This window comes from Eriocheir sinensis, unplaced genomic scaffold (assembly GCF_024679095.1).
Source record: "Eriocheir sinensis breed Jianghai 21 unplaced genomic scaffold, ASM2467909v1 Scaffold471, whole genome shotgun sequence".
In the NCBI taxonomy this organism is placed as follows: Eukaryota; Metazoa; Arthropoda; class Malacostraca; order Decapoda; family Varunidae; genus Eriocheir; species Eriocheir sinensis.
The window spans coordinates 22,326-34,696 of record NW_026111800.1 but is presented as its reverse complement, the minus strand read 5'-3'; the positions used below and the strand labels follow the sequence as shown (position 1 = coordinate 34,696).

The window sequence follows — 12,371 nt, the reverse complement described above, 5'->3', positions numbered from 1 at the left end:
GAAAAGATATATGGAGCTAGTGATGTTTCATAAGGTAGGTAATAAAATACTGGCACGGTACTAAAACGAATCTCAACCTGATTTTCTGTCAACAAAACATTTTAGTATTGCTCCAGAAGTCTGCTCATCTTACTGCGAAGGATACCTTTTTGCAATAAGTATGAAGTACATTGTGTACACATAACAAACTGACATATTTCTTTCCCATCATAAATCACTGATTCGTGAGATATTAATTTCTTAAAATACGATCTGAGGGAGATATGTAAAGGGATTTTATTAATTCTGTCTACTGTATTTTGCCAACAGAGCACATGTCAGGCTACATTAAATTAAGTTAGGTTAGGTCAGGTTATGTTAGGTTAAATTAAGTTTGGTTAGATTTATCAAGTTTAATAATTATTGTTCATGATAATTACACAGAATATATATGCTTTGTGCTGTTCCACTGGTTGTTTTCACTGGTGGTGGGCATACTTTTGAAATTTTACCCACATTTTTTCTTGTTTTATATGACATGTATACAAAGAAGGCAATGCAACATTTTTATTTAGCATACTCTTAATAACTTTTTGAAAATAAATTTAAAGGGATGAAATTTACAGGTATTCCCTAGAAGCAGCCCTGAAGCCTCCACTTCAGTGGAAGTGTGGCGGCGATACTCAGAAATCAGGCGGCTTCACAAGGCCATTTTTGAGTTACATGCGAAACTTGACCTCTCAGGGCAGGTGCCACCCTTCCCTCGGGCCACCATCCTCAACAGGTATGATTACACGTGGTAAGAAAAATAAAGATGTGCAGTGATTTGCTAATTTACTTGCTGATTGCAAGTGAAATTTTGGTATTACCTTTTTGACCAAGATAAGTGTCATTGTCTTCTCACCAGGTTTGAAGCTGAAGTGGTTGAGGCACGGCGACAGGCAACACTCAGTCTTCTAAAGTTCATCGGCCAGCATAGTCCTTTGTTCACTTCAGAGCCATTTACAAGCTTCTTCCAGGTCTGTTACCCCCATCCTATGAAATTTTAGTTTGATAAATTAGCCATATCACTTCACTTTTCTTCTTCCTTCACACAGTTGATCAATCTGCTGCATCAGACTTTCATTTTAATGCATTAAAGTAGTGAATGATAAATGTTTCATAAACATTGGTCATAACTCATGATTATGATAATAGTGATGATTCCAACATTTTCTGTAGTATAGTGACAAAGGTAAGCATAATGAGAGGGTATTGTTATACAAATATACTGTAGGATCTCATCAATAACATCTAATTAAGGTAATGTTGGGAGCAAAAGCTATAGCTGTGCATGGGGCTTGGTGCTCATCTCCATCCCATTGGTCCTTAGACTTGTGGTTAGTGAAAACATATTACCCCAGGATACAGGGGAAATACAACATTTGGGTCACTTCTATTTACTTTCCCCAACTTTCCCAAGGTACCCATTTACAGACTTGCTCAAAAGGGAGGATGAACACCTGGATGGACTGACTACCCGGACCTGCTAATTCGTGGCTAGGCATGCTAACCACCATAACGTGGAAGTGCTGTGCATAAAAAACACTGTGATAAACAAAAATGTCATGTCATTAAATTTTGTGTGACTTCAAAATACATGTTTAAAGGGTTCATTGGTGTGGCAATTGCCACTCCAAGACTTGCACCCAATTTCCTCATTTGAATCCTTCCTATCACTACTGTTTTAGCTAAAATAGTAAGAATAATCAAATTGACAGTGATTAATATAAACTCACTTCATAGGAGTTGATGAGGTGTTTAGTATGATGATTGTTCCGATTCTTGCGAATGAGTGAGTGGGCGACCAGGACTACTGGTTATAGAAGCAAATATATCACACAGTAGCACACATTACTTTTAACCAGCCTACTAGTTGAAATCTTTGTGATTCACGAGATATTGCCAAGTCACAGTTGCTTACCGAAAGTATACCAGTCAATCACAAGGCAGCCGCCACTCAGCCGAGGGCCTTGGCTCAGCCCTGCTATCAGGAGCTTCCTAAAAGTTCTTGACAGCAGGGATCAGCAATGTACAAGATGCAGCATGCTTGGATGCTTGGGGAAAGAAAGTCACCACAGCTGTGAACTGTTTCAGAGTTGAGGCGCAAATTCAGAGCCATATGAATGTGTCTTAAAAGCTAAAAATATTTTGATATGATGCTACACTTATTGATGAGCCTTTTTTGCTGTTTCAATTCTTTCATATGTTTGGTAACTTTGGTTATATCACATTGCTTAATTATGTCATTTTAATTGAGTTAGGTTACTTTAAGAATGTTCTTGCATGAAATCAAATTTTTAGAAAAAAAATTGTAATGTAACAGTTAATTCCCTGTGTGTATAATTTCACACCTAGAAAGTGAGTCAGCAGCAGCCATCCTCATTCACTGATGAGTAATTGAAGGCCAGCAGAATTAATGAAAAATAACATTTAATGCATTTAATCAAAATCTTTTTCTTGATTTCCTTTGTAATATAAGTGTTATAAATGTTTCCACTCCTAATATGAGAAGATAAACAGTGGGTTTGTAATTCCATGTTTTTTACAGAATGATGAAAAAAAGGCTGGAGGACACTTTAAGGAGAAAAGGAAAGGATCCAAAGGAAGGTAAATTAATAATAGTTGGACTCTAAATATTTATAATTTCCAGAGTAATGGTGTCTTCCTTCCCTTCTCTTATTTTGCTAAAATTAAATTCTCACTAGGTCTTTTAAGATTAATAATGAAGATTAACTTTAAAGTGAAAGATCTGGCAGAGGTATAATACCGTCAAATAACGTAGTGATGAAGACCAGAAAGGACATTTTAACCCGGTAGCTGCAGGGATCATGTTTCTTAAAGGCCCCTCTTAGCAAATTAATGAGAAAAAATCATCACTCACACAGATCATTATACAATATATATCAACACATTTGTGATCAGTTTATGCATCCTCTATTTTGGGGTGGTTATGTCAAGGCAAAAATTTGGCCCATCACTGGTACACAGTAGAGTCCCTTGATAGAGAGAGTACTGACAACCTAGGATTTGGACGCCATTATTGGCCCTGTTATTCACCACACTTTTCAAACACTCGCACACGCTCTGTCTTGTATTTCTGTTCCACAGCCATACGGGTCCTCCACTGAAACTGAGCACACTTATGTCAGACCTGCACACCTTCCCCTAACAGCCAGCAGCCACTGAGCTCTGGGAAATTAAATAAGGCAGTTTGTGTCTACACCAACAAGTGTCGCCAACCCATCATTACGCCCTCATACTTTACCATAATTTGGTCAACAGCTGTCAGAATGTACCGTAAGAAAGTGACAGGAGAGTACTATTAGTTTTACAATCAGCCACTGTCTCAGTATAGGCACTCAATCAATAGCTCACGTAGCCTGTGATATAGGCGCATGTCACGGCGGGCTGCTGATAACCTTGAGAGGCAGCAGTGCTCAGAGGGTACTGAGAGACTTCCAACAAGTCTGGGTGCTTCTTTTGAGTACTGTTGCTGTGATGGATGGATTTAACAATACTTATTGCTGTAAAACATTATCAGCAGTAGTAGAGAAAGTCTTTCTCTTACCCACAAATCCTTTCTTCGCGTGACCCTTGCCTGCAGGGATGAACACAGCCTCCTGAATGTCGTAAACTGTTTGACCTGCTAATATACTTGTCACAGGTTTACGTTACTAACACACCACCAAAGCTCCATCAACGCCAAGGCACCTTGTTTCCTTTCTGATACCTGCTTGCCGTAAACTTTAGCCGATGGAGAGAAAATTAGTACAAAGTAATGACGAGGGGTTGGAAGGGGACACTGATTCCATTACTCGTCATGTTGCTCTCTTGTGTTAACACACACACACACATACTATAAAAAAATAGGATGTAGCTAGTGCAATAAATGTAGCCTACTCTGCAATTCCAAGGAATTGTGAAGATAATTCATCAATGATTATTGTTCAATAACACTGAATTCAATTGAATATTGAAATGCTTATTGTTGATGAAAAAATAATACAATAAAATATTAAGGCTATTTAAACATATTTCATTTTGTTTGAGGGTCAAAATAGGTTAAGAGAACATTGTAGAAAAATGTCATCATATTATAATGACATTGGTACCCATGGAAATGAAGACTGTGCAACCTTATCCATTAGACTATTAAATAAAGAGGGACTTGTAGCTCTATTTAGAGGAGTTTCTAGCTGAAGACCCATCACATGAGCAAATAGTACCTAACCTATCACTCTAAAACAGTAACTTTCCCCGCATGTTAAAGTCCAAGAAACGAGTAATAATAATGGAAACCAGTATCAGAGTGATGCTTAGTAGCTAAATATTTATAAAAAAATAATGTTTTAACCATTAGAGTGAGCTGGGTGTAATTCTGGAGTTTTACCAAGACGTATGGCATACCAGAAGTAACATTAATTCATTTTATCCAAAATCTTGTAACACATCCAGTCCATGAGACTGACAGTTATGAGACTGTGAAATATTCATTATGAGTCTAAAGCCCAGTGGGAGAGATCACATCCAATAATATTGGCTATATGGGCAACAGCTTCCCACATCAGTAACAATGTCTGGCCCTCTGATGACAGTGAGGTGAACGATTGTTTCAGCCCTTGTAGCATTATCTCTTTCACAATAATCTCCATAGACAGTACAAAGGGAGGGCAGTTATTATAGCAAAACACGAACACCGCGTATCTGGCATAAACCTGACCAACGAGATGGTTTCCTCCCAAGAAGACTGACTTTGTTAGCACAACTTTGTCTTCTCAGTGGACTTGCAGGGAATTTATAAACTTTGTATCCCCTCTCCAGCCTGTTACTACAGCAGCAAACCAGGTAGCAAGGCATTGCTACTTTAAAAAGCAGCCATGTCCGCTCCAAAAATAGGAAAAAATTATGTTTTTGATACCTCAGTTCAAAGTTGGTGCAATGCTCGAGGGGCCAATAATGGCGCCCAGCAGCCTTATACACAGGGCCGCCTATGTCGGTACTCTCTCTATCAAGGAACCCTAGTACGCGGTAAAGCCACAAATGTGGCCCATCGCTGCTACCAGGTTAATGATGAAAAAGTGAGCTTCATATTTCTGTGTGCAAACATTTGTTGAGTAGCACTTATAAATGTGAATAGAATTTTCTTAGCATCCATGAATCAAGAGAAGGTTTATGAAAAATAATGCACTGATTATAAAATGTAGGAAGGTTTTTTAACTTCAGTTATTATTATGGAACTAACATATTTAAGTCAGTGGGAGTCCTGGCAAATAGTTCCAAATCTAGACTGCAGTTCTATCCTGCTTTGACATTAAGAAACTCATTGTCATCATGAAATCTGATACAAAAACTCATACAGTGTTTGCTCGCAGGTCAAAGGAGGCAGAGAGCTTGGCTACAACACTGGGAATCCAAGACAGTTCGTCCCTTTACTCGCAGCTAAGTGAATCCGATGATGACTTGAGTTTGTGCTCCAACCCTGACCTTGCTTGTCTGCCCATCCCAGCACCTTCTTGTCATAACCTTGCTGAACCTGAAGGATCTGTAGGTTCTGTTGGTGCTTTGAACCCAATAGTAGGAGTGCTGCATTAACAAAATCAAGAATGAAGAATGGTGCTGTAAGACGTTCTGGAATCCCAGAGGAATCTCAGAGAAAAGTTCTCAGTAAAACTTTGCAAGAAAGTCATCATGCACAGAAAAACACTGAACAAATAATTAAAGACAAAGTGATTCATAGCCAAAACGTGGAACATTACCCCAATAGCAGTGTTGATGATAGTGTATTTGAATTCCTGCAAAACAACCCCAACATGCATTTTGTAGATACAACAGACCTCAGTGAGAAACATATCATTAACTCATCCATATCCAGCTCATCATCTCTTTCATATTGTGTATATGAAAACCCAGTACATGATTCTCCTTCACATCACGATCCCCACTACATGGAGCCACAGCCATCCGAAGAAGCTGTGTCTGCCATCCTCCATCCACCTCCACCCCCTGACACAGCCAAACCAGTCAATGCCTCTGTTAGGAAGAGTTCAGTGCCTCTCACCCCCCTTACACCCCTCACCACGACTGTGACTCCGTTTGTCCCAACACACAAAACCCCTAGCCCTCAGGAAGTAGCCAGTAGTCAGTATATCTTTATTGCAGCACAGCAAATTAGTGAAGCACAGCAACATGAGAAGCAGAAGGACTACAAGAAAGCTTTAAATATGTACCGAGAAGGAGTGGGTACGCTACTTCAGGGAGTTCAAGGTTAGTTGTTAACAAACCTTTGTGTTCTAAAACTAGTGTAGTAAGATTTTTTTCAACTGTACATAAATTATAAAATTTTATCTTTCATTCAAAATACTTTTTACCAATGCTTCAATATGCTTGTGCTAGTCTTTTTTTTTTTTTTTTTTTTTTTTTCTATCCATACCCTAGATACTTAATTTAAATCCGGTCATTTAGTTGTTTCCAGGTCACAGGTTCTTACTGAAATGTCTGCATTTTTTTATACTAGGTTTATTGTTATTGCATATTCTAAATCAACTGAAAATTTACTTACTATTATCATATGTTTGCATGCAGCTGGTACTTCTGTGGACCAAACTAAAAAACAAGGTAACAGTCTCATTCACTCGGCTTTGCATCTGTTGTGTGTGTTAAGGCACTGAACAATTTATCTGGACCTGAGACAGATTGCTGATTGTGGCAGCCTTGCTCTATTTCTGCATACAATTGGAACGTGGGGGCTTCACTGATAAGACTAGCTAGGATAGAACAGCAGTGTGAGGCAGCTTTCTTCCTGCTTGCCATTAGAATTGGCATCTCCAAATAAGTTTTACTTCTATGTAACTCACCCTTGTCACAATATGTACACCTTTTTTTATTTCTGGGCAGTAGAATGATGGTGGATTATGCCGTGAAAAAAGTTTAAAAAAGAGCTAAATTTTAATGAGATAATATAAGTTGATGTTAAGACAGGGTTAGAAATTTTTATACCCATTTTCATTCCATGCTGATTTGTTAATGTAATTATCATGCTACTGTACAGACAAATATTATGTTCTGGTAGTCAGTGACAAACCTACTTAAGCAGCTTAGGATCCAGTTGCAAGCTAAAAATAGACAATAAAATGGTGGCAATGACTTATTGAAACAGTCAGAATGCAGAGCCTCAGATTTGAGCAGAAGGTAGCCATGAGTTGGATCAGTGTTGCTATAAGGTGAAGTAATACAAAGCTGTGAGAGAGTAGAATGAAGCAGAATTATACTGTAATGAGTGATACAGATGGGATGCCATGTCATAGATTGAAAAAAAATGTACTTATTGGTCAAGGAAGTTTTTGACCTATTCACAGAGAAATAGTAAGCTGCTAGTCATTGTGTGAGGTACCGTATTGTAGTTTAGTGGTATGTGGTGTTCAGTGTGTGGAAACAGCTCAGGGGTAATGTATAGCTGCAGATCAGAGTGTTGTATGGCAAAGGTTATAGACTGGAGTGATGACACCTTCAGCAGTAGATCTGAACATTACATTGTTCCTGATTGAAACAACTTTAGGGTTGAAGTTGAAGGGTGGCATGAATTAACGAGATTATGATGATGAACTGTAATATGTTCTTAGAAAACAGAATCAGACATCATAACCTCAGAACCATAGTAGAATTCCAAACAAATCCTTGAAACTGCAAAGACAAACTTCAAGAGATGTTATCTGTGAGCTAGATCAATTGTATGGCACCTATAATTGTGTTTGCATGCTGCTTAATGATTACTTTGATTGCCCATTGTTGAAAATTATGCCAGATTTTTAAAATATTATTTTGGTTGTTGCTGTTTTTAAACATTGATTCTCTAAAGAATTTATTTTCATATATATTTTTCAGGAACTGGCTGAAAAAAGTAAACTATACTTTAATTTTCTTCATTTATAGAATCAGAATGCTCCCCTTGCCATCTAGATAGCAAGCATTCCTGAAAATTATGCCAGATTTTTAAAATATTATTTTGGTTGTTGCTGTTTTTAAACATTGATTCTCTAAAGAATTTATTTTCATATATATTTTTCAGGAACTGGCTGAAAAAAGTAAACTATACTTTAATTTTCTTCATTTATAGAATCAGAATGCTCCCCTTGCCATCTAGATAGCAAGCATTCCTGATGTAAAAAATAGCTTTGTACTGTCAACTCCCAGTAGTAAGATGGAATCACTTTTCCATTTGTCATATATCAGTAATTGTTTTTTGCATCTCAAATAAACAGCATAAAAGTAAAATGGGCAGGGAACTGGTAAACTTACTCTCTGTTTGTACTTTCAAGCAAAACTTAAGTTAAAGAGTGTGTGTGTGTGTGTGTGTATAATTCACCGCTTGGTCTGCTGCGGGTCTCTCTCGAGACCATATTTATACAAAGCTGGCATTTTGTGGGTTAAAGCATCAGTAGCAAGTAGTTTGCCAAAAATCTGTGCAAATGTAGGCATAAAGATTCTCAGTAGGGCAGCAATTAACAGTTTCAAAATACTTGAAATGAAAAGTAAAGTTGTACTTTGAAAAAATACAAAAAAACAAAACTTTAATGTCTTGAAAGGGTTCTGAATGAGATTTTCTTTATTTTCAAGAAAAAGATAACATTTAAATGGTGGTTTGTAAGCCATCAGCTGTCAAGTATAGAATATTCTTATATATTTGAAGAGGACGATGATTAGATTTCAAAAGTGAAAAATGTTTAGGAAACAGGAAACAGGGTAATTGATGAATGCTGAGGAGTAGGAGGAGGATGGTGATTCTTGTAAAATCTTTAAATTCAACAAAAAAAAAGACTCCTATAGGTGGTAATTATTTGGTATCATTGGCGGATTCTTACAGGTGATAATGATGGGGGTCGAAGAGATGCAGTGAAAAGGAAAACAGCTCAGTACTTGCAGCGTGCAGAGCAGCTGGTGGCCAGACTCACGCAAAGACAAAAAGCGAGACCAGGTAATCACGCAACATTTACTGTCAAGAACACAATTAAACTTTTTTCAGGATGTGTCAAGAGAACATGTTTTATTGACCAAAAAAAATGGTAGCCTAATTTCTTCATATATTTAATTATTTTACACGTTAATTTGCTTTTCTTCTTAACGCCTTCATATCTTTTTCCCATGTAAGTTTCCTATTTCCTTACATAACTTTAGAAGACTTTATGATTAACTGTGAGTTTCAGATTTTTTCTGGTTACCTGAATAATGATTATAATCCTTGTTATACTGTATAGGTACCTTGATAATGATCATTATGTTAGTAGTTAAACAGAGTATCATTTATAGACACCATACCCTTTGAAATATGATTTGCTTATGAAACCAATTGCAATCTTATCTGTATTTCATCTTTTCAGGAATTATTTGATTTCTATTTAACTGATCTTTACTTCCTTTTGTTAGTTCCTGGATGGCCCTACAGCTGAGCTCAGCCATGATGGGGAGGGAGACTTGAAGTGTCGTGCCACTGACCTTCAAAGGTATAGGGTGGCTGGGTCTACTGGATCTGTTATCATTGCCACAGACACTTCCAATGGAGACACAGTGGCTATCAAGGTGAGGTGCTGTGGTATTACTAATAATTTTAACATGTCACCCATTGCAGACAGGAATTGGTATAGATGATGATGATGGGGTAAAAAAAATTGGAACATTTCATGCAAATATGACACTTATTCCAAGGAATTTATCAGCTAATTAGATGGAACTTTTTTGAAGGGTAGGGTGTTCTCTCAGGAATGGTGGATTTAACAAATTCTGTTTAAGTAGGGAGCAGCACTGTGCCATCCATTCTCTTAGCCTGAGGGGGACAGATATACAGTACGTACCTCTCATTTAAAAGTTCTGTGAGGAGAGTACTACTGGTATAGTATTTCATTCAAATAATTCAAATAATGTTTTATGAAAATAAAGCATGAAGGAAAGCATTGCTTACATTGCATTATTTCTTGCAAAACAAAGCTGCTCTGCTGTAAACTTGGCAGCTCCAATTTCTCCTTACAGTCCTTTTATAAATATTATGCAAAGGTGAATGATATCAGGCTTGCAATGATATGTGAGCATTCTAGTGATTTAACTAAGCACATGTATCAATTGTGTCAGCTTTGCCTTTTGACTAGAATATATTAAAAATAAATGTTGGTAAGTGTTAACCCAAAATCAGTCCTACATGTGAGATTAGTTGTTGTGTTTACAAAGGCCAAACCCCACCCACAAAGACAAGATGTGATCACACAGACACAGCCAGGCTGTATTCATTCAGTCTGGTCTATATTTATACAGTCTGTGTCTGTGTGATTGCCTCCCGTCTTTGTGGGCGGGGCATGGCGTTTGTAAACACATCTTAATCTCATAAGTAGGACTGCCTCTGAATTAACAAGTAAACCATTTATTCTAAATTATTTGCCAAAAGATGAAGCTAATACAGTTGATACGTGTACTTAGTTAAATCGCTTGAATGGTCACATATCACTGTAACCCTGATTTCATTAACCATTGCATCATATTCATAGCAAGAGTTAAAGAAGAAATTAGAGCAACCAGGTAAGCAGCTTTGTTTTGCAAGTAATAAAGTAAAATGAGTAATGATGTCTTTTGTGCTATATTTTCATGCAAAATTATTTGAATTGTTTGAATTAATTTTTGTAGCATTTTGCATCACAGGCCTTTTAGAGAAGCAAGTGAGAGGTATTCCATTTCCATCTCCTTCACGGTGAGGGACTGGACACAGTGCTGCCCTCTGGCAAATTTCTAGAAAGTTCACATTGATACATAAAGACTCAAGATCGAGCATGTCACCAATAGATAGTGAAATACTGATAACCTTATGTATTTTGGTGATATTTTCCCATCTAGATGCAATGAGAAACTCATGAAAAATTATTCTCAAATTTTTTAAGGCCTGTGCAACTGTAGCAGAAATAATATGCTTTATGAGTACTTTCTAGCACTCTAACTTATTGACCTACAACTAATCTGTGAGTTACTCTAGATCACATGATTTATGGCAGAGGCAAAGGATAATTTAAAAGTATTTTATGCATGAGTTTATATAAGGAGTATTTTCTTCATAATTTTTATTTTGGTTTGTTAACTACTTGAAGTAGTTCTCAGTTCATGAGCACCTTTACAGTAACAAAATTTCATACTTGTTTCAACTCTGTGAAACATGAAACTTCAAACTTGGTTCTGCAGATCCTCATGAAAAGTGGGAGTGGGAGTGGAGAGAAGACAGTTGTGCCAAGAGGAGTGCCATTCATGGTGCCTGTGATTCGCTATCACGAGACAGACACAGCCATTTACTTGGTTCTTAAATTTATAAGGTAATGTATGTTTTTAACTTTTTACATTCTGCTTATTAGAATCAAATGTCAAATTAGAATTCTGTTGTGAATATGAGTCTTTGTATGTGCTCATTATCTATGATCCCTGTCATATGCAATATCAAAAACTAATTCAATTTTCGTGTGGCTTGTCAGTATGTGTTATAGTACAGAGAAACTCACGAGAGCTAGGCAGCTTTCCACGTAGCATCTGCAAGTATTCATTTTACCATTGTTACACAATCATGAACTTTTCCGAACAATAATCTATGATTGATCTGCAATCGATTTTTTTTTAGGAATGTAATCCAATCATATAGCGAGCGATGCCTGTAATGTATGTGTTAACCTAATGGAGTAACAGTACTGTACTTAGTTAGTAATGCATGAATGCCATTTTGACAATTTGGCCATTTAGCCATTCACTTAGGTAATCACTGCTCTTCTCTCCATAAACGTTTTCTTGTTTCCATGAGACTTGGATAAGAAGGTTTAATGTAAAATTAAATCACACCTGTCTCATAATTTCTATTGAGTATGCTGAAACTTCATCTCAGCCTTTTCATTTTTCATCTTGATGGATTCTGGCATTTTATTTGAATATTTGTAATTTTATTTCAGTGGAGGCAAGTTGTGGAGTCATATCAAGAAGTATGTTGAAACCAAAGAAACATTTCCTCACAACCTTCACAACACCATAACAAGCAGCACCTACTCAGGCCGCCGCCTTCTTCTAGAGTCCCTGGATTGTGATAGATCATCAACTGAGCACCATTCACCTTCTCTTGCTTCTCATGCCTCCCAGTTGTCCAGCTCCAGCCTACTAAACATACCAAGCTGTACTACAACAGGGCCCAGTTCTACGGGTCCAGATATTTCCTCTTCATGCCTGCCTGAGGATTATCTCCAAATCTATTCAGAATATGATCCAAGTTTCCCTCCTTCATCCTCTATGTTGGTTCTTCCCCATGCACCCAACACCCAAGATGTGATGGATGCTGTGCCCAAGTC

The 12,371-nt window shown here is 37.3% G+C and overlaps 1 protein-coding gene across 2 annotated transcripts; it reads left to right on the top strand.

The window, feature by feature from the left end:
- The first annotated feature begins 899 nt into the window (after positions 1 to 899).
- LOC126992479 (uncharacterized) lies at positions 900 to 11,360 on the top strand. Of its 2 annotated transcripts, XM_050851229.1 has the most exons (7): positions 900 to 998; positions 2,570 to 2,628; positions 5,394 to 6,285; positions 6,604 to 6,636; positions 8,882 to 8,992; positions 9,442 to 9,594; positions 11,233 to 11,360. In XM_050851229.1, the coding sequence occupies exons 3-6, from the start codon at positions 5,625 to 5,627 to the stop codon at positions 9,462 to 9,464; spliced, it is 828 nt and encodes a 275-aa protein (XP_050707186.1). In that variant the 5' UTR covers positions 900 to 998; positions 2,570 to 2,628; positions 5,394 to 5,624; the 3' UTR covers positions 9,465 to 9,594; positions 11,233 to 11,360. The 2 variants fall into 2 exon arrangements, with proteins under 2 accessions (XP_050707186.1, XP_050707187.1); XM_050851230.1 differs by lacking the exon at positions 6,604 to 6,636.
- Positions 11,361 to 12,371: the final 1,011 nt, after the last annotated feature.